Source organism: Dermacentor andersoni, chromosome 6 (assembly GCF_023375885.2).
Source record: "Dermacentor andersoni chromosome 6, qqDerAnde1_hic_scaffold, whole genome shotgun sequence".
Classification (NCBI taxonomy): Eukaryota; Metazoa; Arthropoda; class Arachnida; order Ixodida; family Ixodidae; genus Dermacentor; species Dermacentor andersoni.
The window spans coordinates 49,029,937-49,055,826 of NC_092819.1; the positions used below are offsets into that span (position 1 = coordinate 49,029,937).

Genomic DNA, 25,890 nt, shown 5'->3' on the forward strand with positions numbered 1-25,890 from the left:
GAGTAGCTGACTTGACAGAGTGACTTTCCCGATTTGCAGTGATCGCAGGTTCAACTCTTGGAACAGAATGAACTTTCATTCAACTAGAGTTTCATTCCAATGTACCATACGAGTTTCCCTTGTAGCAGTGTGCTACCATCAGAAGGTCGTCAGCATTCTCCTTTCACTAATATAATGTCACCTTGTGGATTTTCACTGAAAATGTTTGCTGTTAATTAGGCCTAACCTACAGCAATTAAGCATAATAGCAGAAATTTACTGTTCAAAGAAGTCATTTAAACACACAGGCCTAAAAAAATGCCACATGAAGCATAAATGACGGCTCATATGCCAGGTACCTTGCGACAGCACCTATGCAGCTGTAGCGTAAACAGAACCTTCAAACCCTACGACACCCCAGGTGGCACTTGCCTCCTTACCTTCAACTTGTGGGGATCCATAAAGTGCGCATATGCGTTGATGTAGTCAACGCCAGCTTCCCGCAGGCTGACACGATACTTCCAGTTGAGTGATGCAATGTAGTCACGAACATTGCCTCGCATCGTCTCCCATTTGAATTTGACTTCACATTTCACATGCGAAAGAAAATACATGTTGCACTTGAAAAGTATTCACAGAACATTGGCAGACTTGCCAGCTGTGTGTGTGTGGTGCTAACTGTGCCAACCTTAACTATGCTTACAGTACAAGGCTTCTGGTGGACGAAAGAAGAGACTAGGACACAGACAATGCTGACTTACAGCTGAATCTTTAATCATCAAGAAAATACTTATGTGCCTTCTTACAATGAAATACAAGCACAGACGCATTGCTGTCTTCTAATCGCACAAACACTAGTTCGGTGTGATATCAAGGATACAGGTTACATTCACAAAGAAATGCAAGCGCACGAAAGTTGGTTCTGCGTGATGTCAATACATGAGTTACATTCAAGTAGTCTAGCTCTGTATCAGTTAGGGCGATTGATGGCATGCTGGCCCAAACGTTTCTACATTTTGCTATCTCAGCTGCCTCAATCATTTCTCTGGTTGTTTTTGAGCCATTTCTTCCTACAACCGCGCAGCCTTCAAAATTCTGTCTGCAGCCACAATATTGCAGACCAAATCATCCAAGGCCAAACAATCTTTTATGCCTCGCCTCACATTACTGTTATATTCACGCAAGTGGTCACCGATGCATCTGCTCTGTTCCACATGGTATTTGCAGTATGAGAGCGGAATTGTGTAGACAGCACCTTCAGCACGCCGTGTGTTTAAAATATCAGAACACTGTATCCTGTTCGAAAAAGTCTTAATGTTGTGTAGTATGCCTCAACAGCAGTACGCAAAATAACATTTCTTCTATCACATATAGTGATGTCCACAAGCAACAATACCATTTATAATGATTACTAACTATGGAAATGGGTAGTGTGTACAACATTGTGTACTAAGATGCATAAACTCATCCTGATACATAGTTATACATAACCATCACAACAATTTCTTTCTTTTCCATTTTATCACCATTATTCCATGTGGGCCATATTGTATATAATTTGCTAAACTGTAATACTCAACTGAATGTTATGGTCAAACCAGGGGTATTACTACAAGCTAAAGCAATTGAGAGAATGCAATCTTCCGGTCCCAAATTTTCACTAATGCAATACAGAAGTATAAAAATAAGACTACAAGAACAATTCATTGAATACTAGACAAAAAATACCCAACCAAACCAGCAGAAGAGTGGCTAGTTGCACGGTCTGGCTTTAGGTTAATTTCTTTCATTATGCATTACAGATAATCTGATTCAAGTTCACAGAAGTATTTTTTTTTTATGCATCTACTATTTAATTCCTTTTCATTCACATCTATGTCCCACGTGGCAGTATGGATACTGCTACAGATGAAGTTCTGCCCTTTGCAAATGCCAATGTAACTCAATTCAATTTATGTAGGCAAATAATATATACAAAAGAACCCTACGCTATACCACACCCTATCATATTTTGCAATACTGCATGTAGCTATGGTTTTGTAAGCTTGGACTTCTACCACATTACCTAAAAGGTGAAAGCCACTTTGAATATGCTACTGGACAGAAGTGACACTGCTGGTACGTACCATCTTGCATGTCCCATCCAAAGCTCTTGGAATCATGGATGCCTTGACCTAAAATAAATTCAGGCATGAATGAATGAACAGAACTTGCAAAGCGTTCAAGAGGAATTTTTAGTGATACTAGTGGCACGATATCAGCACAGCGGCAGCGGCATAGATCACATACCTAATAATGCAGCCTGGTGCATAAGCTTCTTTGGTATGCAGCCAACATTGACACATGTGCCTCCCAGACCTATGGAAGGATGTGTTATAAAAGAGATTAGATGAAATGCAAAACAAGCTAGCCCCCAAAGTTTAAGCAAAGTTAGGTTCCATATACATCTTTCCTAGGACTTACCCCAAGCTGTGCCTTTTGGAGTCGGCTTGACGAAATCACATACAGCTACCTTCTTCCCCAGCTTAGCAGCTTCCTGCAAGAAAATGAGGTGATGCAATTTTATGATGGCTCAAGATGTTTCTTGCTGTGGTACACTAATTGTTGTAATTGTAAGTAAACAGGTTACTCCACCTCCTTGGCAAGAAATAGGTGTAGGTCTGCGACAATTTGTGACATACGACAATTTGTGCATAACGCATACCCCCATGCCTTTCTTTTATAAATGACAAAGTACCTCTTTGGTTGCTAATGTGAGCAGCGAGAGTGGTCTCTCTAGCCTTCGTAGCATTAACTGCTATGTGTGAAATTAATACAATAGGATTTCTCTCTTTTCTTCCTTTCACTTTTCTCGTTCGCAGTGGTATGTCATTCTCTGTTTGTCTCGTCTCTCATTGGAGCACTTATTATTCCCGTCCATGGTTCTTGAACGGCCAGTCACGTCTCTGGCGCCTTGCCGCACTCACGATTGCTTTTGCCACTGCCCGCTCAAATGAAGTTCTTAACGAATACTTTCCTAGACTGAACAGATTCATAGTTGCTCTTCAATGTCCCTTCAAGGTTAGTCGACCGTTAATGTTCCAAGTCAAATGAGAGGTAGCTTGACTGTAATATAGTGCAGCCTGTTTTGTTGTCTCATTTGAGCAAAGCCAAGGAAAGGCTATGATTTCACCCTTTCTGGTGAGCTACACAATACGTTTTACAGCCTTAATGTTGACTTCCTGCACGCGACAATTCAAGTTGGCCCCCAGTTATCCACAAAGCAACAACAGATTTACTGCGATTAGAAGGCTCACCTTAGAAGCAGCTAAGCCGCCCGATCCGCCGCCTATGACAACTAAGTCATAATCGTAGGAGATGCCAGTCGTAAGCAACTGCCCCAGGGTGCCTTCCTTCAGTGCAGAGGCCGTGTCTTCGCTGCCACCAAGCAGCTCTCCACCAACAAACACCTGAGGCACACCAGACAGCCCTGTCCTCTGGCTCAGCGCTTCCTGGATTGGTGGCCCATAGCCTGCACATGCATACAAAAAACATAACTTGCTCTAACAAAACTGTTCATAGCATCTGCAGCACATCTGCAACGAGACATTTGCAAGTAGCAAATAATGGCTCCATCATGATACATTTTATAAAACTGAGCTGTATGGTTAGCTATTAAAGAGGTCACTTTACTAGTACTCTGGCGCTGCTTAGGGATCACACTTCGCACAAGACAGGGCGAAGTATTATTCCTTTATCAATGGATGCTTGTCTGATACATTTATCCATCACATGTTCTCTAAAAAGGTTGAAGGAATGAATAAGTTACATTCTGTTCAGTTCTAATTAGCTGTCTCATTTAACAGTGGGCTGTATTGTACATACCTACAAAGCATGTCATGCACACAAACACCAAAGATAGCTACAAAATGCAGTGATACTCTAGTTACAAGGAATACAGTGCAATCAATTTATGAAACTACATGCATTAGCATGCCTGCTTATATATTCTTCAATGAAGTGTCCTCCTAGAAGACTCTGTCCCAAGTCGCATACCTTCACGGATTTCAGTCCCCCCTACTACATTTTCAGGGGTCTTTTTCTGGAGTGCTTCTGAAAACATTAGACGAATTCTACTGCATAGTGACAAGTCCATCATAATGACCACAGACACATAAGTCATGCCAAATCTTGCATTAGCTCTACACAAAAGTGAACTGTTATGAGTATCATATATTGGATACAAAGATAAACTTATGGTTTTGAAGAAAGCTGTATTATTTTTCTTTGGGGGGGGGGGGGGGGGGGTAAATTGGGTACCACGCAAAATGAAAGTGACATTTTATTCAAACAGTTCTGATGTGAACTTGGGTGTTTGCAGACAGTATATATTAAGTCTGTTCCCCAGTTTGGAGCATTGTTTCATAAAGTGTAAAGAACTGTCATCAGCATATATCCTATAGATACATATATGCACAAGGCTTACCTTACACCCTAAAATGATCAAAAGTTTATTGATAGTATTCTAGATCTGATGACATTGTTTCAAAACATATCTGCTTGTGACGCTGATTCTACCGAGACGGACAAATGAAGTATTGCCTTTACAAGAATGCTGGGTGTTCCCAGACAGTAGAGTTTATGAAGAGTCCAGCTTCCTGACAGCTGCAAACGGCTGTGACTATTCGTATTTCCTAATGTGTGTTCGTTGTTATAAATGGACTGCAGAGAAGTTGCTAGCAGCTCATAAGTAGCAATTGCATTTTATTAAAAATAAAATGCATCGGAGGGCTCTAAAACTAGAAATTTAAGTACATCTCACCAATATCACTGATTTTTGTTATTTGATTTTGTTAATGATTATCCAATGCAGTGGCGCAACCAGAAATGTGCCATCCCCTGGCTAGACCATCGATTCAATGTAGCAGGATCATCTTATCACTCTGCCTACTAGAACGCCCCCAGAGCTTTCTAAAATCATGGCTGATTACAGAAAGATAATTGGTTTGCAGTGATTAAAAAAGAAGTTCTGGTGGTTTTTGACTCGGTAGGAATCCTGTCCGCAAATAATTAGTGAGACTGGCTCCCAAAAAACAGAAAAAAAACACAGTGAACAGCTTGAAGCAACAAGCCTTCTGCAAAATACCAGACAATGACAATTATGAATTCGATATCTCCAATGCCGTAAACCGTGGTCGAGCAGCAAGCCAAACGGTTACGTGACACAAACGACCACTCTGGAGCGGGAATGCACCGAGCCACTCGGGCGAGGCCGCATCCACGCGGTCACGTTAACTGCTGATGGCAGAGACCGCACGAAACGCACAAGACTGGGTCGAGGCTCCGCTGGCGCTCACATTAGTTCCCGCCCGAGAAACGCGGCGCTCGGTATCTGCAAATACCCGAGGTCAAGATAGATGACGTGCAGGACGATGATGATGATGACGGCGGAGACGCTGATGGCGGTGACGCTAGCGTCGAAGCCGGAGAAGTCGGCGAAGAGGCGGCATCGTCTGGTTTCCTCGGTGCGTTCCCAGACATGCCCATCAAGTCGACTTAGAGACGGCCGCTTTGCTCCATCGTCGGCGGAGGTTTTGTTGCATTGTCAAGTGGCACGGGGATGCGCATCGGAGACGAAAAGAAAAACGAAAATTCGCTAGACGCTGCGCTAATGAAAGATGCGCGTCGCAGAACGATACCGCGGGGCCGTGCGCGCGATCGCGCACGTACCCTCTTCTTCAGCCGCGGAACCGCCGTCCACGAAGGGGAAAATCTCGGGCAGCTGTCAAGTTATTGGAACCCTTCATGATAAATTAGCTCCACCGTAACATGTTATGAGGTCATTAACACGATCGGAAAGGGCCGTCCGCAGATTGTTTCCTTTTAAAACGAAAGCTTTAAAAGGAAATGGCCGCGAACTTGCGATTTCGCCGTGGCGGTGCTCCGAGGAGGCACATGACGTCACACCGCGTTCCTCGTCGTTGCGCTCGCCTCCGCTCGCTTGTCCAGCTGCGTCGCATGCCTGATACCATGTCGGAGGACTGAAAAGGAGAGCTCGCGTGCGTCGCAACTACAGTTGAGGCGGCAGCATGGCCGGCGACAATTATGATAAGCAGGAGCAGGCCTGGAATCGACATCGGAACGAGATGAAGAGGAAACGAATCGCTTAGGAAACAGACGAACAGCGCGCCGAACGACTAGCTAAACGCCGCAACATAGCTAGACAACCAGACTAACATGGACTTGCAATCAAGATTAACCAAGGCTAACCATGCTATGCCTTAGCTTTCGCTACGTATATCCTGGCATAGCCGAGCTAAGCCATTGCCAATTTTTATTTACTCGCCGCCTCAGTCATATGTGGCCATGCACGTAAGAAAACGGTGCGTGGTGGGCTGCAGAATAAAATTTCTTCAGAAAAAAAAAAAAGACATCAGCCGAAGCTCGCGTTACCCGTCGTTGTGGGAAAATGTGCGCTCTCGCGTGGTGGACTAGCATGCTAAAACGAAAGCCTAGATAGGCACAGCAGTTGCGATTGAGTCATCTGTTCATACCAGCAAGTCACAGAAATGGTATCGCACGCTTGTAAAACCCCATAGATTTTATTTTTTTTATTTTTTCTGTAATCACCGCCAGCTGGCACGAGTGATCGAGTCTGGATGACGCCGCCGAGACAGAATTTCGTGCTCGAGCAAGTTTCAGGCTTTATAGGTACCATACCAATTACCAAAGTTTCCCAGTGCATCTGACACGGTCAACAAGAACGGGCACTCACAGCACAGAACTCGATGCTGAACTGATGAACTAAAAACAAACGAGTGTCCATTCTTGTTCGTATCTGATGCGCAGCTGGGGAAACTTTGGTGATGCAGCGACTGGCACAACCCTCAATAACTCCGATACCAAACAAACTGCGCGTCTCAAGTTTCAGGGGTGGGACCAGGCGCAGAAGCAGCGTGCAACGAACGCGTTACACACCGACACAACTTCCATACGAATGCACCCATACCGGCCGCGTCACCGCCGTCTTCGCGGTCGAGTGCCAGGAGCAGACGCTCGTCGGAGCAGACGGTGGACGCAGTCGAGGGCGGCGGAATGTCCAGCGCGGATTCCTCCACGGACACATGACAGCAGATGGCGGGGAACAGCTTGGGCATGCACAAGCTGCGAGCCGGGGTGCGCACCCGCCGAAAGCCGCGCCGTGTGCATGCGGTTTCCGCACATCGATCCTATCGCGGGTCCGCGCGCGCGGGACACACACGTTCGCGACTTCACGGCCGCCACACGTTGTCCGGGCGACCGCGAGGGACGCAACGGCGAGGCTGGGGCAAGGCTAGAGGTCCTGGGCCCGTGGACCGAGCCCCCCTCGCCCTCGCTGAGCAACTGACGCGCGTCGCCTTTTTGACATATGTTCGACGCGATCGCGCCGGCTGCAGCACGTCACGGCCCGAAGATGTGATAGAAGCCGGATGGAAATACACACACACACCTCCTCTCCGCGCGCTGGTCGATATACACACAAATTGAGGGGCCCGTTCAATGAATCACATTGTTAAAAAAAAAAAAAGCGCGCTTCCTCTGGATGATGTGCAATCAATAATACCAGCGACGTGTCGCCCGTCTGAGGAACTCTTGGAGTGTTCGCGCAAGACGTAGTACATGGTCGTGCAAAAAAAAGCAACAGTCGGAGTCTGCCATGGCTTTCCCGCTCATCAGACAAGACGAGTTCCTGAAAGCAACAGGCTTGAGTGGCCGGCGGCAAAAATGCCGTCTCCCACATCCCCCTCCCCACGTGCACGGTAGCAAACTATAGACAGTATGCCTTTCCACCGTATCCCTTGGAGCAGTGTAATTGGAGAATATGAATTCTACTGCAAGCCACCACGTTATGTGCTCGATTCTTAAAGGTCTAGAAACGTATCCCGCATTTCCCGCAGCTGCCATAGCTTCGCTTCTTAATTTACTCTTTGCGCACGCGCAAACAACATTGCAAGTCGCGCGAACGCATCAAGATAGACCACTACAGGCTAAATCGCTTTCAGCTTTTTGCCCGATACGGCGGCCTCGATTAGAACCAGCTGGTCGGTCTATTTATGGCAGACCAATCCTACAGCCACACCCGTCCGTCCGAAAGTGCTTCCGTTCGTTTTCTTGTATAGAACGCCGCAGCCGCCGATGGGTGTTACCGAGCCTGGCGTCCATCCAAAACATGAGGGTCGCCGAAGATTTCGAGACACGCAGATTTGCGACTCACGACTGCGCGCGCGCGATTTAACCACCTCGTTAAAGAAAAGGCCTTAGCAACAGCACGAACCGTGCAAGGTGCGGCCTTGGCCGACAAAACGTCACGCCGGCGGCCAGACGCTTACGACATCACGACACGCGTTTGCACCAACCTTTGCTACACGAAAGGTTCCAAGTTCGTTAACGACTAGTACCGGTAACGACACCACCGCGAAGTAGTTGCCCTGAAATCAACTCGCGCCTTACGAAAGGTCACACGTTGCGTGTTTACGGCCCACGCTAAACAGCTTTTTTTTTTTCTGGAGCGCGGAGGCTACACTGTACTTGCTATATGTCGCATATGTCGCCTTGAAGAAGACAAGTCCACTTGTCGAAACGTTGGCTCCTGCTTTCACCTTGTTCTAGTTTTGCTCATCGTCTTGCTATCCATATGTCGTCCAATACAAATACCCGACAATATCACCGCAACTTCCGAGCTAGACCTCAAAGAAATTTGATTTAGACAGTCTAATTGCAACTTTTGCTGCCAATGGTGGACAAATGTCTATGACAATGTACAGAGCGGGTCAACTGTTAAAGGAAACACCTGAATGCAGAGCATGTCCGGATTTTCCTCTCTCACAAGAGTACAATCGCGCAGATTCGCAGCGATTGACTTGCGGTTGGTAGCTTTGACTATTCGACACACCTGTGCGGTGCACTGACATAGCTCCCGCAGCCACCTGCAGCTAGGGAGCCAACAAAGTGAGAGGCGCACATTTTAGCGCACCCATTAAGAGCAACGCACTGTGCACAGCCCATTAGGTAGTATGTGCAATATAATATACAGAACTGAATAATTTCGTTGACAATTTTGTCCATACTTGTATATAACATTGCAGCCGACAGAACACGTCAACCAGAAGGCAACGCTTCCTAGCAGGGCTCAAGAGGCAATCTCTCTAGGCTGCGTAAATGTCTATCAGAATCACTTCTCTCCAACGTGACGTCATCACTTCCAGAGGAGGCTGGGCGTGCGTACTGCGTGCATACACCTACCTTTCCTGCTGCTGCGAGCGGAAGCGCTTCTTCCTATTCGCAAAATCGGTGCAACAAAACTGCGTAGCATTCTCAGAGTGTTGCCGAGACAACGGGTTCGCTGGACCGGCAAAACGCGTGCCTCCCAAGTAAGGAAAAAAACGCCAAGTTCAGCGAAGCGGTCCCAAGACCGACCCTGTACTAAGCAACCTGTACGCGGAGTTTTTGTAGCTCGTAACGATCCAGCTGTTCAGAAGTTGCACGGTGCAGGCACAAACGAAAGCAGACGAACGAACGACCGGGCGATGCAACGGATACGGCTCATTTGCTGGTGCTTCGTGCTCGTACGAGCGACAGACTGGAACCGGACCACTTCGACTTGTTTCTTAGTTGTCTATAGTTGTTACAAATTTCGTTGTGTTCACTCTGAGAAACGGCTACCGCGGAAACGCCGTGGTAAATGAGTCGTGTATAGATGCGCCAACTATAGCCGATCTCGCCTCGAGACCGGAAAGCGCGCCTGACATGGGGCACAAGCTAACGTAGACAACGTTCTCACGTTATCAAAGGCTAGGAGCACTTGGTTTCAGAGTCAAGGCTGGTGAACGCACACAGGAGCAGAGGATAGCGAGTCCTTTGGGGACTTCGTCAAATGACTCGTAGCCAGGCAAGCCGGCCGGGTTCAAATGTAAGGAAGACACTAAGAGCACAGACATAATGTGTATAGCAGAGCGTATTCCATAATTTGTGATCACCTCACTTCGCGCTATTGTCTTCACGGAAGGATTAGCGGAGGGCCCTCCTCCTTCCTCCTCTGGAACACACAGCCGGCTCTCGTTGCTGATTATCTGGCGCGAGCGCTATAGCTATAGCCTTCGGTGCACGAAGGTAATCTGACAATCTCGATTAGATAAGTAACTGCCTCAGGCCTTCCGAGTGCAAACCCCGCATGACTGATTGCGAAGCCACACCGGTGCAGCGAGTTCAAACAAGACGTGAAAGACGCAACACAGTAGGCCTCCTGTATCTGTAAGGCGCGCGAAAGATAGCGTATCTGAGACAATGAACGTATGACGCGCGTATTTCGTCACCAAAAATGCCGTTGCTGTAAGGACGAGAGCTGATGCTTTCCGCGAAATTGCACCTCCAATCGAGTTTTTCATACGCGAAGTATTGCATTTCGTAAGGGCGCTCCGTTGTTACCAACTAGTCGGCGCTATATATATAGTTAATCGCATCGCATTACGGCGCTATGTACAGTTAAACGATCACATTTTATTTAAAAGCAAGTATGCAAGTAAGACAGCACATTATGATGAAAAGTTGGGGGTCTTTCCGGTCAGAACGGATTGAATACTTGAAGATACGGTGAAATTCGTGACGTTCACCTTACGTTATCGCATTTCCCGTTATGCGAGCCAGATTAAAGAGAAAGTTTAGCATTCATTTTCTCCGCTAATAAGCAACTATGTTCAGCCAAATGAATGCCAATACAGGTTTATACATATAGCAACTCATTCTATGGTGCTTTAACGTTTCTCCATGGCTTTACAACGTCCCAAGGCAACAGAGACTGGTTATCATCTACGAGCCAAGTTTGTCCACTGCCTGACGTGAAACGTGCATCGAAGGCACGATAATTTTTTTTTTTTTTTGCGTCTAGCGGAATTCGGCCACCCCGATTCATGAATCGAACCTTCGACCTCGTGTTTAGCAGTAGAACGCTATACAGCCACTGATCGGGTCATCGGGAAAGGTAAGGATGCCTACAGTAAAAATGCGGAGTACAGATGTCACCCTATACATCTATATATAATGAAAAGGAGGTTGCGACGTCGCCTGAGAGCAAACATTCACAGCGCAAGATTGAGTCAACACACACGCCGACGAAGCGAGTTCTTGTAGAACACACAGCCATCTGTACGAACAATGTTCAATAATGTTCAAACACAAACTCGCCTTCCTCGTCGACTTCGATGGCCACGTAGGGTTCGTTTAGGCTGGTGAAGATATCTTTCGTCTGGAAAAACAGAAAAGTGAAGATAAAGATCAGGTCAGTCTCTCCGGCGAGTACTCTGACATTTGAATTTTATTTCGTAAGAGCACCGACACGTGACCCCTGAACAACTCGACGCGCGAACTCCTGCCGAATAATTTCCAAGTCACATCCCACAGAAATGCCTCTCTTTTAGGCAGCCTGCGAAATTGTCTCGATTCAGGCAAAGCAAATCACTGTTTTTTTCACTGTCGCCATGTTTGCGTCCCTTTACAAACAATTTGCAGTGCTGTAGTTTTACATAACTCGTTCAATGAACACAAAACTCTACATGCAGCTGGCGAAGTGCTGCTCCCCTGTTCCCAGTATACTGCAATGCGATAGTGCGCCAGATAACTGGAATCCGTTGTTTGTCATTTACAAATTCCGTAGTTTACTAGACGTCCAGTTGTGGAAGGCATCAAATGCAGGTATACCAAATGATGCAGATAAGACTTTTTTTCTTAACTAATGGCCTCCACTCAAACTTTGCATTACAGGTAGTTTAGAAATGAAAAAAAAAAAAATACATTCGGCATTTGATTCCACATTCGAAGGTTGTTTTTCTCGAATATTCGTATTCCGCTCGGGGATGTCACTATTGGGACGCCTCTAGAACAGACAATCTAAAACCGGGACACGCTACCAGGTGTAATCTGGTGCTCAGTATTTATCAAACAGAAGTTGATCAGGTTACACTTGGTTCCCTCTAACGGCCTGGCATGGTCACGTGTGTGCGCGCGCATTGACTCGTTTTCCTTTCCTTTACGCCTCTTTAATACTTACCTACCCCAGAGTAGGGTAGCTAACCGGGAGCAACTTGGTTTAACTTCTCAGTTTCTCCCTTGCGCACCACAGTAGCGCCCTGTGCGTCCGTTACGGTATATACAGTGAAACCCGCTTACAGCGAACATCTGATACAGCGAAACATGCCCATACCGAACCACTGAAAACGTAAAATATACGGATCAAATAGGATATGCTAAACAATAACGACATATACAGTAGAAACCGGTTGTAACGAACAGGCATATGTGCGATAAATATAGTTCGAAATATCACGTAATTCGATATACCCAAACTCACATGTAGCGAACTTTGGTGATGCGCTCTTTACATACGGATTTGTTATCTTCGGTTGAGAAAAGATGCAGGAATGATGTCGATCTATTCAAAACACTGCGCGCATATAGTATGACACTTTCCTGCGCCTTGAACCGTTACGCAGCATGGTCACTAAGGACGCCGTTATCCATGCGCAACATTGTGTTCGCCTGCTCCAGTCAACTTTCAATCAACGTCGGCACAAAATACCGTCATAGCGCATCCACAGCAGAAAGGGCGGCCTGAAGCAGCCGGCGTGTGTGAACGAGTAAGCAATGCAGAAACGCACGTGTATACTTCTTAGTGACTTTAATGGGAAGCGTGACACGATCGGATATCGCCTCGATACGCTTTAGACACGTTTTTGACTCGCTTCCGAGCATTCTCGTATACGTGCTCGTGAAAAAAAGAAAGAAACAAGACTCTCCTTCGCAGCATTCGTGGCGCAGGCGGCAGACGTCACGGGCTCTTAGATATATGCAAGACTCTGTTCCTTATGAGCGAGTTATATTGCACGAGTACTCGTCAGTAAGTTTCGGGGGTTCGATATAGAGAATAATTCGCTTTATCCGGGTCCGAATGTATTGCTTTCACCGAAACCAGGCTCTTTTTTTCGCTCAGCGCAGTGCTGACAGTGCATTCGGCTGTTTGAAAAAGAAGAAGAAACTTTATTAACGAATGGTCCGGCAGCTTTTTGTTCTGGTGGCCTCAGGTGGCGGCTCGAAGTCCTTGGACCCGGGCGGCATCTCCGGCTTGCCGGACGGCCCAGAGCTGGTCTGCCAGCTCTGAACTTTTGAGCCGCCTCCCAGCGGCTGTTTGGACGAGTCTTTTTGGTCTCTGCCAACTATACGAGTGCAGCTATGGATTATGTTTGAAGAGCGAACGACGCGAGCCCTAACGCAGGCCTTCTCGCCATTTATGCAAGAGCACAAAAAATTAAAATTTGATGACAGGATACCTTTATGAAATATATTTTCATACAAAGGTGAGTTTTAAAGAATTTTTAACTTAGTACGTATTTGTGCTTTTGAAGTGTAAGCATACAGCGAAAATCTACCTATTCACTGTTCACACACACCTGTTCTTCACGTTTCGCGTCCTTTACACCAATAACAAGAAATATGAGCCGACTGACAAGTCAACAATTCAGTAGCGAGAATGAACGTGACGTTTTCCATCGGCTAACGTAAAATGAGGCAATTCTGTCTAAAATTTGCACGGACTTCGTAGTTCGCTATAAGCTAATTTCACTCGTCTTCAGCCCTCACTCGATGTGTGTGCCTGCAATATTCTAACGCAGGCTCGTGATAGCAGTGATATTTAGTATTGTACACAGTACTATCTATCACTACTGTCACTAGGCATTAAAATGCCTATAGGCGCAGAAGACTTCCGCGACAACTGCACGATGCGAATTAGGATCGATGACAGCATCGGGCGAGCGAGCTATTGCACTACGGAAAGTAAGAGGAGGTCTTTATTCTAATCTTGGTGGGTCTGCGCGGAAGCAACGCCACGCCAAAAGAGTGCGCTACTGAATAAATGAAAAGGACAGCACACGCAAGGCAAGGGTCCCGCCTACTTAATGGAAGGGCCGACGCGTCGGCCGCGCTCAAGTGAAAGACCACCCGATTTCGTCATCGACCGCAGGCGGTGTCGGCTTTAATGATTCAGCCGTGCGCCTTCAGCATTCGGAACCTTCTTTCTTGCAGAGAGGGCAAACATGTCCGAGACGCGGATCCAGGATTTCCCGGCTGCCAAGCCCTACGACTACGGGGAAGCCGTGCTCGCGCCAGTGTCCTTGAAAGGTAGAAGCATCGCGCTAAGGCGCTTTTGCGTCCACGGCGTAATGAATAAAAAATGGTACGATTTTATGCGGAAAGCGCTACACAGCACTGTGGCATCATCGAAGTGCCAATTTTATGTGCCCAAGCAGGTTAACAGACGTGAAAGACGTATTTGTTTCAAATCAGTATGTCCCACCTACGGGATATGCGCAGCTTGAGCGGCGTGCATGGGTGCACAAGCAAAACGCAGCTGTCGTTTCTTACCGCTACGTTTTAGCCATGTGAAAGCGTCAACATCCGGAACAACTGTTCATCGTGGCTTAAAACGGGAACACAATGTGCTGTTGCTAAAATACACGGTCGCTAGCGGTGCCATGTGATAGCTGTAAACTACACCGAATTTCACTTTCAGCCAGTCGAGTATAGAACATCGAGGATTAGAAACGCAAACTGATATAACAGTAAAAGAAGCCGAACAAACGCCAAACTGTACCCCCAGACAGCCGGTTTGATTGACACGCAACGACTAATGACTTCCACCAAAAATTTTGAGCACGTGCGACTTGATTTCATTGAATGCAGCTCTTAATCGGCACCCTCGAAGTACGCTCGCCCGCGCGTTTTCTTGTGACGTCAGTCGACACTACCGGTTTATGACATCGCCCGAAACATAGGAATTACGTGAAAGGCAGCTTACCTGTGCGCACGTTGGGTCGCCAGATGCACTGAAAATCACTACTTTGTTGCCTTTGATTATCTTCTCTATGGTGTCCTTCGGGTCGGTGCCATTGTGAATAGGCGGCATCGTGCTCGCTACAAGGTGCAACGCTCGTGAGAAATATATCTACAAATCTAGACGCGAACAGTGAGAACTAACATGTCGAGAAAGTGCCGGTATGGGTTAAATTCCCCCACACTCTTGTTCCCGCAAAGAGACTCCAGGCGCGTAAGAGCGCGCGAAACACGCTTGTGAGTAGAAAACGGCGCGGCTAGCGAACAAGTACGCCGGTACGCCCAGTTGCCGCAAGCCTGCTATCTTCGCGAAAAAGCAGTTTATGCGACCGTGGCGCCACCCAGCCAAAAAACTACAAAGCCTGCGACACGCATGACATTCCCTTAGTTTGGTGGCGCTGGCTGCAAACCAAAAGCAGGTTTGCGTCAAATAGCAGAACTAAAGAAAACTCCTTTAGAAAATTGTGACAAACAAAAATTTGTCATAAAAACAAAGTCCTTACGTTTTACTAGCGAAACTAGATAACATACGACACTGCCAGGTGAAGTACCGACGGAGAGAACGCGCCAAATTTAAATTGGCAAAGAGGCATTAAAATTTTTAACCATCTCCTGGTATTTGCTCCTACTCTTGTTGTAGGTGATGTTACTAGCCGCGAGTTCCCCTTTCCAAAACATTTCTCCCTTCATCCTTTTCGCATGTTAGCCCAAAGAATCATGGCTACGAACGACAAATTTCTGATCACGTGAAGAATATCCACAACTCTAGACACGCACAGTGAGAACTAACATGTTGAGAGAGTGCCGGTATGGGTTTAATTTACAGTGAGTATATTTTAGTTCACTATAGTTAAATTACACCACACACTTATGCCCGCAATGAGACCCCAGGTGCCTCAAGCGCGTCAAAAAAAAAAACAAAAAAAGACGAAAAGAAATCCGCTGTAGAAATAGCAAACCCGACCTCTTTTTTTTTTTTTTTTCGTGAGATGATTTGTCGCAAGGCATAAATAAAAGAAATTAAATAAAAATTTCCAGCTTTGCATCGTGCAAGAACTGCAGCAGCGTCTTTGCAAGCTTGCTGTCCGTCACCTAACGGTTGTAGTTTTCAGGGGACGTATGCTGAGACGATCACTTTCTGCGGTTGCTGCTGGTTGAGAACTACGTCACGCGAAAGCGATAGTGTCACCCAAGTGATCGTCAAACAATCAACAACCGATCAAAAAAAAATCAAATTATGGTGTTTTACGTGCCAAAACCACGATCTGATATGAGGCACGCCGTAGTGAGGGACTCCGGGAACTTGGGCCATCTGGCATTCTTTAACGTGTACGTAGAACAAAGTACACGGGCGTTTTCGCATTTCGCCTCCATCGAAATGCGGCCGCCGTGGCCGGGATTCGATCCCGCGACCTCATGCTTAGCAGCCCAACACGAACAACCGGTCAACAAGACCACGACCGAGGAATAGACCCTATACCTACTTGATCACTCGCAGTTCAGTAGGAATCGTCTTACTTCGTATTCGGCTGAAGATGGACGAATCTCAATTGTTAACACTATGCACTTCGTTGAATGCTGTCATCGCTCTCATTACGCGATAGGGAACTTAATTGTTTAGCTCGATTGTCGTTGTCATATCCCCACACTTAGGTACCGTACGTTGTTGGCCCCTATAAGTACTGATCATTCTGTTATTTTTATGGGTATATGCCAATATTATAAATTTTTTATACGAATCGAATAGTGTTCGCTGTTTGACACGCATTCGATTCGAGAATACATTATTTGAAGTTGCCGAATATTCGTTGCGTTCGAATGCTAAAGGACAACATTATATATATATATATATATATAGTTTTTTTGCAGTTCACAGGGAGAAAGACTGATGCGAGTGGAGTCCCTTCCGAATGACTCTGCTATACAAGAAAGCCGCAGTTGTGGCGCAGATGAACCAGTTCTCGAGCGAACGCATGGATTAATTCACTAATGCACTATATAGTCTCCGGTTGTTAAACAAGCATGTCTCAGCTTATATATAGGCTGCCAATAGGAATTGGCTACCTCGATTTAGGCAAAGCTACTTAATTATTATTTGAATCTGTTTGGATTCCTTTAATATGATTTGCGGTGCTGTAGTATTACATTTAGTGCCTTCAAAGTGCACTACACTCTACTACGTGTGCCTGGCGATGTGCTGCTTCTTTGTTCCATTACTGTCATTGTCATATAGTGCACCAATACGATCGGCATTTACAAGCTTCTCAGTTGAACTGAAATATCTAGTTGATTACATGGTATTATATGCATCAAATAACGCAAATAAGCCCAGTCGGATGTACTGCCAGACTGCTCGGAACCTTCATATCTGACTTTGTGTAGAAATTCGAAATATTCGATAAATTCGAAATATCCGATATCCGCCGGTCGTTTTTTTCCCTCGAATATTCGTAATGGATTCGGAAATTTGGTTAGTCGAACACCCCCAGTCATTTTCACCAAAAAAGAAAACGTCACGCGTCGAATAACCCCACTTCGTATGATGCCCCTGCTCCGCGCTTGACGATCATAAGTCGCGCACGTGATCAGCGTGCGGTCCCTTTCAAACGGCAGCGTTGGCTCGGGACTGAGGCTAATTTCCTTGTGTGCATTACTTTTGAGTACTTGACAAACACACTCGAATCAAAACAGCAAAGCGCTGCACCAGGGGCCCCGGAAAATAAATGTATTTCGAGTGCGAGGCCAGGAAGCAGGAGCCGCACAGCTTATTTGTGAAACCAATGATTAATTTATTATACTGGAGGCAAGGTGTCGAAACGGAAAAAACAAACAAACAAATAAACAAACAAATAAACCTGTTAAGTTCGGTTTCAACACACTCCAATTCTGTTCCGGTTCGGAGAGATGAACATTTATAACGACCCACGAACCGGTTCAGCGCAGTCCATTCTACCCTGCACCATGACGACATGCTCCATAGTACCATCGGCTTGTTCGCATGGCGCATGCGCAAGTTTCATCAAGAGGAGGAAAACATTTTATGAATGAATTGCACAGATACGGGGGAGTTTTCATGTACTTATTAAAGAAAGGGGTACCCAGAATACCCGCCTCAGCTACGCTGAGGCGGGGAAACTTAGATTCTTTCAGCGACTGGAAAGTCAACCTCAACTGTCCCGACATACTCTCAGCTTGTGCACAATGCCTCAGAGTTGTGCTTCACTGCTTTAAAGAGAATATATTGGTTTGGATGAGCCAACATTTTGCTCTTTGAGATCAAGCTCCTTCAAAGAAGAGGTGGCACAGTTCCTTTCGCGGTCATTCCTCAATGCGACGGTCGTTTCTGTTCTCTCCTCGTTCAGCCACGCGTTCGCCCTATGGACCATTTGAAGCATCACCTTCGTCAGTTTTACATCAGCATTCAATTTTCTCGACTGCCTAGGTTTAGCTTCACCGCTAAACTTTACGTATGCTTCACCGCGTAACATTGCTGTGCTCAGGCGAAGCTACCTTTTGGGAACCAGCATTAAATGCAACGCGCCGTGCTTTTCTAAGCTTCGAAGCCAATCGCGAGGATTAGAGAGCCGGAGTCCGTGCCATTGCTGAAAGCGGCTTCTTTCAATGAAAAACACGGCACCGAACGGCAAGAACCTTAGCAGCGAACGTCGAAGCAGCTAGGCCTCGCGCTGCCCCGGTGGTGGCCACGGCTGCCAGTGGATCTGCGTGCGAGATTATCAAAACGGCGGTGTTGGCTTTGATTGATGCAGTTTCGAACCTGCGGTCGCAGAAAGAAGTCAGGAAATTTTGACGGCGAAGAGTTCTTACGTCCGAAATTTCACATGTTCCTATACACTGACTCTACGGGATATGTGGCGGTGCCGCGATGCCGTCCGCATTATCGGGCACGTCCCTGAAATCGGGACTTCGGAAAATCGGTCTTTGACTGTACATTGGCAACTTCTCCAGCCGACGACATGGCATCAACGACGATCCGTCAACATTCCTTTTACTCGAGCAAGCATTAGGGCAACTTTCGTTTCGTTTCAATAAAATGACAGCTCATTTTTCCTGATAGAAGCACAAATTCCCCGAGTATTTCCAGACTATTCAAAATTCCTAATTATTCCCGATTTTCCTGGTTGGTAGACCCGCTGCATCTATCAAGGCCAGTTGGATGCAGCATGTACCAAAGAAATCTCCAAATAGAGTGCCTTTGACCTGCAGTGGGCGTAACCAGGCTGATGATGATGATAAGGAAGTACTTGGGGAGTCCGAAATCATTTGCTGTACAGGTTACTCAGTTGTAAAGGCCGCACACCACACTGCTCAACACAGAACCGGGACTGAATTATTCTTTCTTTATACAGGTCATTTCATTGTAGAGGAGTTCATTGCAATAGCACTCAACTTATACCCGCCTGCAGCTTCACCAAGAGAGAATGTATACTCTACGTAGTGACATTGCCATTTACGGACTACACAGGAGAAACTTCACATGTGATCTGGCAACTTGCGACGTTCAGGTGGGCCATGCCACACTATTGACTGAGCAGTGCACATAAGTGATGTCCCGTTATCTCATGCAAATGTCGTGTAAAGGCGATCTCTCGCAGAGTGCAATTATTCAGACGGCAGAAATGCTCTCGAACTAAACTAGTAGGTTGCGTACAGCACCGTGGTCTACACCCAAGGTGCTCACATTACTTGGCTTTGAACTGAGCGACTATGACATAGCTACAAAGTGCAGAACGACATTCAGGCCGCGTCATTGTTGTCCAGCTTCCTATAAAAATTGTCCCGTATAAATCTGGCACTTGTTTCTGCAGAAAGTCGCAAGCTACGGAAATAGTTGCAAGAACTGCGCTTCAGCCAGCATAGGAATGATAGCACATGGACCTGTCAAAATAGCCTGGCTTCAAATGGCTTCGAGTTTTGAGACTTGAAATGATCAAATTTATGATAAATTTGAAAAGTATTGCAGAATACTACAACAATTTGCAATGATTATGCAGGACTGCAGTCTTATTGCTTTTATGCATTTAGAAAAAATATGATTCTTTGGAATTTCAAGCTAACAAATGCAGATGCAGCATACAGAGGCAGATGAAGCTGATCAGCACGAGATGGTGCCAAACGCCTGAAGATGTACAAACCCATGTACTACTTATTTATGACAGCTGAATGATCACAGCACAAGAAACCTCTAGATACTTAATCGTAGTCTGTTCGTGCCTCTGGAATCGTTGCTCCTCAAAAACAACAGTATGACAGTAGTGTAGGACACCTTCAAACACCTTCGGAGAATTGGCGTGAAAGGCTCAGTTGAAAGACGCCATGCACGTGGCTAGGCATACAAGGCTGCACTTGCGCAACACTGCTTTAATGAGGTCTTGGAACAAAGCTGGCCAGAATTGTGGTGCATCTTACTGCTTGCACACACATACAAAGTACACCTGCTGCGCAATCACCTTTGACACCGAGTAGGTGCACAAAGCTGCAGATGCTTCCCTACCATGTTATCTCTGGGGGAGAGAGAACCAAGCTGGGCGATTGTGCAGACTAGAAATAGCAATGACATGCTATATTCAGGGTGTCTACCAAGTTGACATTTCCAAATTCCCCGAGTTTTCCAGGTTTTCCCTGAGCACCTTTGCAAAATTCCCTGAATGAGCCAGAACTTTGTTTTATGTCAAGACAGGCTGACACCACGTTGTATGATGCTGTCACTCTCTAGTAAGCATGCTGAAACAAAAAAAAATGACTTAATCCAGTTTTAATAGTAAGGAGTAATATCTATTTTATTTAAAAAGAAAACAGAAGGAAGGTGTTAGTAAAATGCACAGCGAAAGAAATGGTAAAACCCATTCCAAATTGAGTTGAACATTTTTATGAAAAGGAGATGCATACATAAGTAAATATCTTTTAATATGAGCTATTTCTATCAACTGATAGCAAGCTCATCTGTATGAGGCCTGAACGTTGTCACAACTAAGGTTCTCTCTCAGCAGCTGGGAAGTCAACCTCAACTGTCCTGACATACTCTCAGCCCGTACACAACATCTCAGTGTTGGGTTTCACTGCTTAAAACAGTTTATTTTGGTTTGGATGAGGGACATCTGCATCTCGGCGTCTGCCAACACTTAGTTTTTTTTAGCTCAAGCTCCTTCAAAAAGGCGGCGGCACGCTTCCGTTCCCGTTAATTCCTCAGTGCGTCGGTCCTTTCTGTTCTCATCCTCCTTCTACCACGCTTTCACCACATGGATCATTTGAAGCATCCTCTTGGTCAGTTGTACAGTCAACGTCCGATTTTTCCGATTCCCTAGGGGCCGCAAAAACATCCGAAAATCGGGCAGGTCAAAAATAATGAATGCCTGTCTTTAACTACCCTTAAGGGCTGAAATTGACACAGGCACACCCGGAAAAGCTCTTAAGGCCTGCCAGTACACTTACTAGGTATACCGGTGCTCGTACTGTGAAAGGAGATGGGGGTGCACGTGTGTATATTTAAGGACTACATACTGTGTCCCGTGACAATTCCCCCTTCCCACGCTTGTTATGCTTCACCGCCTAACACTACTGTACTGAGGCGAAGCTAACTTTCGGAGACTGGCATTACGCAACGCGCTGTGCTCTGCGAGCTTCAAAGCCAATCGCGAGGATTACAAAGGCGGAGTCGGTGCCATTGGTAATAGCGGCGAATTCTTTCAATGGAAAACACAGCACCGCACGGCAAGAAGCTTAATAGCGAACATAGAAGCAGCTAGGCCTAACGTTGCCGCGGTGGTGGTTACGGCTGCCAGCGGATCTGCGTGCGAGAGTGCCGGTTCGAGGCGGCGAGATAATCAAAATAGCGACAGTGGCGGCTTTGATTAATGCCATTTCTGACCTGCAGTCAGGGCAATATACATTGACTATATGGAGTACGTGGTGGTGCCACAAAGCCGTGCAAATTATCGGGCATGTCCGAAAAACCGGACGTCTACAAAATCGGTCATGAACTACTCTGGCAATACATCCTGCCGATGACACGGCGTCAATGACGATTCGTTGCGATTCCTCCGTTACTGGAGCCAGCATTACCATAACTGTCGTTCCCTTTCAATAAAGTTACAGCTAATTTTCCCTGATAGAAGCACAAATTCCCCGAGTTTTTCCAGAATGTTCAAATTCCCTGAGAATTCCCGGTTTTCCCGGTTGGTAGACACCCTGTAGATTTCAGAGCGCAGACAGATTCTTAAAGGGACACAGAAATACAGAGTTGTACTAGTAAACTACCCTCCTACAATAATAGAAAGCCACTTTTACCATACGAGGCTTTGCAAGCCATGAAAGATGCAACAAAAAATGGGTGGCTATGCCACGTTCAAGTTCCTGAAACAACTGTGGAAGATTTTGACAGCGTCTGCCTGGGCCTAGTTGATTTTTTGTTGGTGAAGACTAATTTTGACCCCCAGCTCAACGCATGGTAAATGAGCGTTCTTGCATTCTGCCCTCATGGAAACGCGGCCAGCGCAGTCCAAATTTAACTCGAGCTCGTTATCACACTTGAACTACTTTAGTAATGGCACTGGGGTTTCAGCACGAAATTCAGTATGGACCTGTGGTGTGTATTTCTTCCAACCAATTATTTTGGTATTAACGATAATACAGTTGTGCAATAATTTATCAGCGTAAACCGAGTTTGTGTTCTGTTTAGGGCCCTTTCAAACTAAATGTGCCTTGCCACATGGGCCTGCTCGGTATATGGGAATCGCGAGGGAATGCTGGGATGAGAAGCTTGTGTGTTCACTCTAGCAAACCCTTCGGGGTATGCAACGTGCCTACTAATAAATGCCAGCATTTCTTTACTTCCTTTTTTGCCTCAGCGATTATAAAAAATAGTCAATTTTTGGATAAGATCATGAAAAGCAACCTGAATCAACAAATTCTGTGAGCAGATATTCTTCAGCTGTGTTCAATTTGAAGTGAAAATAAAAAGCTAGTTACATCCAGTGGTGTAAGTGAATTAGAGGCAGGAACAGCCTGTATCTGCTGTCACCACAGAACACCTGTAACCACCCAAATCCAAGTGCATCACAAACACACAAGTGGGTTTTCAATGAAAATTTATTTTTAGCAATTTAAAAAAAAATTCACACATGACCATTACATGCCATCATGTTTCCTAGCTTACACTACACTTATTGCCTCAATAATAATAATAAAAAAAAATTACACTTTTAATAAACTTCAGTGTTTTAAACCCTTACATCAGAACATTTCACTTCACAACTCTTAAAACAAAAAACAAGAAGAACTAAGCAGCACCGCAAGAGCACTGGTGCTAATTTGTATGAATATAAATACAAAAAACAAAGAGGCTGGTCATGAAATGGTTACAAGGGCACAGATGGACACATTCCTGGCACCGGCTTCCAAACAGCAGGACCAGCTGTGAGATGCAAAGCTAGATGGGCACCGCAGTCATTTTGCCAACTGAAAAACAAAAACAAACCACCAATACATGCATTTAATTCAACACAATACACCACAGAAAGAATAAGAGAGGCAACAGAAGAGGCAAACATCAACTGCACACCTGCCTGGCCTTAAGGGGAGACGCGGGTCTTGAAATGACAAAAAATCGCAAAAAAGTCGATTTTCGGAAAAGTGCGTTTTCGCTACGATTATACATTCAAGAATCCCTCCGCGAAATCTAGAACCTAAATTTAATCGGAAAATAATAAAAAAAACACACTTATACGGGCCACGGTGGCCGCGGAATTAGCCAAAAAATCGCCAAAAATGTTCGAACTTCGCGCCGTCGTCATTTGCGAACGCGTTGGCCGGCGGGCGCCATTTTGAGCTTGTTTGGAAGCTGCTTTCTTTGTGCGTATTTTGCGTCGGTTCAAAATGGCGAAGGTGAGGAGGAACCGACGCTATCGCGTCATTTCTGAAGGATGCGCCCGTGCCGCTGATTGGCCAAAGCACGCACGCCCCCCGCGCGCCTCGCTCCTATTGGTCCGGCGCCGTTTGAGTGCCGATTCCCGCGTTCCCGACAGGCTGGTCGCTCTCGTGCGCGCTGCGTGTTTGTCTCTGTGCTTTCATCGCGCCGCTCGCTTCTCGACAACGTTCGATGAAGTGTCTTTTTCGCTGCCTGAATGGCTGGAGGAGATCGTCGTCTGAAGACTACTACGCGTCAAGCGTTCGGCAAGGCGCGATGGCGGCCGTGGAATGCGCGATAGAAGACGGATAAGCTTGTCGTGTACCCGGAATTGCCGGCTGCTGGTCTGCCTGAAGATTCTGCCGGATCGAGTTCCGAGCTGCAATCCAGTACGTCTAGCATCAACACTTCGTCCACCCACGCCTCGCGTGTTGGCGCAGACCGTGTAGATACCGTTTTCTTCACGACCGAAGAAAGAAGCAAGCGCGCAGCGATCGCCGATAAGGCGAAAACGCGCCCGGCGTCGCAGTCTGCAACGGAGCGAAAGTTGGAGCTGCTGGGTGTTGACACGAAAGAGGACGTCAGCGACAGCGGAACGGAACTTGCGATCGTGGATTTATCCGTGGTGCAATACTTTTTTGGACCTATGCCGTGTCCCGTGTGCGCCAAGAAAACGCTGATGCTTTCGAAGGACCCCGCCAAGGAGTCCGGGCTCTGTGCCAAGCTTGTGCTGGAGTGCTCCACGTGTGGCATGCGCGAAAGGATCGTCGGAGGTTCACATGTCCAACAAGGATCACAAAAACAGAAATGCTTTGATAAACAAGCTTGCAAAGAGGCACAAGCCACCAACAGACTCTGCCTACAGTCTTGGGCATTTATAGGTATAGGTGTGACCTTTTGCTGAATGCACAATTGTGAGAGTGTGCAAGAGATATAAATTTTTTTACAATTTAAATTCTGGGATTTTACGTTCCAAAACCGTGATTTGATTGTGGACCAATTTTGACCACTTGGAAAGCGCTACAACACAAGCACATGAAGTTTCTTGCATTTCAGCTCCATTGAAATGTGGCGACCACCACTGGGATTTGATCCCAATTTTTTGTTGTAGCCGTAAACTTTGTGGAAAGGACATATTTTGTTGTGGCCACGAACTCTGCACAAGTTTATTTGCATAGGGATGCCATTTGTGTGCCTTCTGTTCAACAAGGAACTAAAATAGGAATGTGAAGCTCGTGGTGCTAGCTTTCTGGCATTGCTTTCAATGACTGCATGATTTTGCAGCCAATATCTCAATGTTATTTTTGCAAAATGGCCATATATATGTCATGAACTTGTTGCTGAAAGACACGGCTACATGGTGGTGCAATTAATATTGCCATATTGTTAGTCCATTGAAAGTTATAGTGAACTGAAAGTTCAAACTCATTTTTCTCAGCTTCATTTTTTTGGACACCGCACACTGCCTTACGGGGGATATGTTCTTTCGAAGTACCAGCAAAATGTTTGGTATCAATATATTTGTGTCGAATGGATCTAGCCGGTGATGCTATTTATTTATTTCTAAAGCTGCCGGCTAAATTTTAATTGCCACTAAATACAAACGAAAATTAGAAATATTTGAATTATGTTTACATCTGTTATTTTTGCATTATAATTGCACTGAGAACGATAAAAATAGCATCACCGGCTAGAGCTACTCTCTGGCGTTCTGGCCATATACTTTGTTTTTCCTTTTGACAAAATTAAGTTTTTGAAAAGTCCCGTAAGAAATTGATTGAATTTCTGTATTAAACACTTTGCATCATTTGTTCTAATGAAGATATACAAAATCTAATTATATATTTGCAATCAGCAGAAAGAACTGAACAATACTGTTAAATATCATCCCGTTCACACTAAAATTAACAAAATTGGTTTTAAGACCCACATCTCCCCTTAAGGCACATGGCTCGCACAACAGCTCTTGGTTATCAAAGCAAGTACAGTCGAATTTTAACATAATGAACATGAACATAATATAATGAACATAATGCACAGGGTTCGTACATACCATTTGACACGATAGTCAATGAAAATTCAAGGATGCC

The 25,890-nt window shown here is 45.7% G+C and overlaps 2 protein-coding genes across 6 annotated transcripts in view; both read right to left on the bottom strand.

Moving 5' to 3' along the window:
- The window catches only part of LOC126522059 (thioredoxin reductase 1, cytoplasmic-like), a 31,278-nt gene extending 16,101 nt beyond the window's left edge, over nucleotides 1-15,177 (bottom strand). Inside the window, exons 1-7 of one of the 3 annotated variants that reach the window (XM_055066227.2) lie at nucleotides 14,843-15,177; nucleotides 11,179-11,239; nucleotides 3,276-3,490; nucleotides 2,443-2,515; nucleotides 2,269-2,337; nucleotides 2,106-2,153; nucleotides 420-562 (exon numbers count right to left, since the gene is read on the bottom strand). In XM_055066227.2, the coding sequence (XP_054922202.1) occupies nucleotides 420-562; nucleotides 2,106-2,153; nucleotides 2,269-2,337; nucleotides 2,443-2,515; nucleotides 3,276-3,490; nucleotides 11,179-11,239; nucleotides 14,843-14,950 (717 nt within the window). In that variant the 5' untranslated portion in view covers nucleotides 14,951-15,177. Of the gene's footprint in view, nucleotides 1-419; nucleotides 563-2,105; nucleotides 2,154-2,268; nucleotides 2,338-2,442; nucleotides 2,516-3,275; nucleotides 3,491-5,360; nucleotides 5,521-6,967; nucleotides 7,153-11,178; nucleotides 11,240-14,842 lie in introns of those variants that run through there. The other 2 variants (XM_050170841.3, XM_072288722.1) reach the window with 2 other exon arrangements.
- A 7,788-nt stretch (nucleotides 15,178-22,965) lies between these two features.
- Uba1 (ubiquitin-like activating enzyme 1) overlaps nucleotides 22,966-25,890 on the bottom strand; it is a 60,235-nt gene continuing 57,310 nt past the window's right edge. For all 3 annotated transcript variants that reach the window (XM_050170850.3, XM_050170849.3, XM_050170851.3), the window contains exon 26: nucleotides 22,966-23,352. The gene's annotated coding sequence lies outside the window, so the exon portion shown is untranslated. The remainder of the gene's footprint in view (nucleotides 23,353-25,890) is intronic.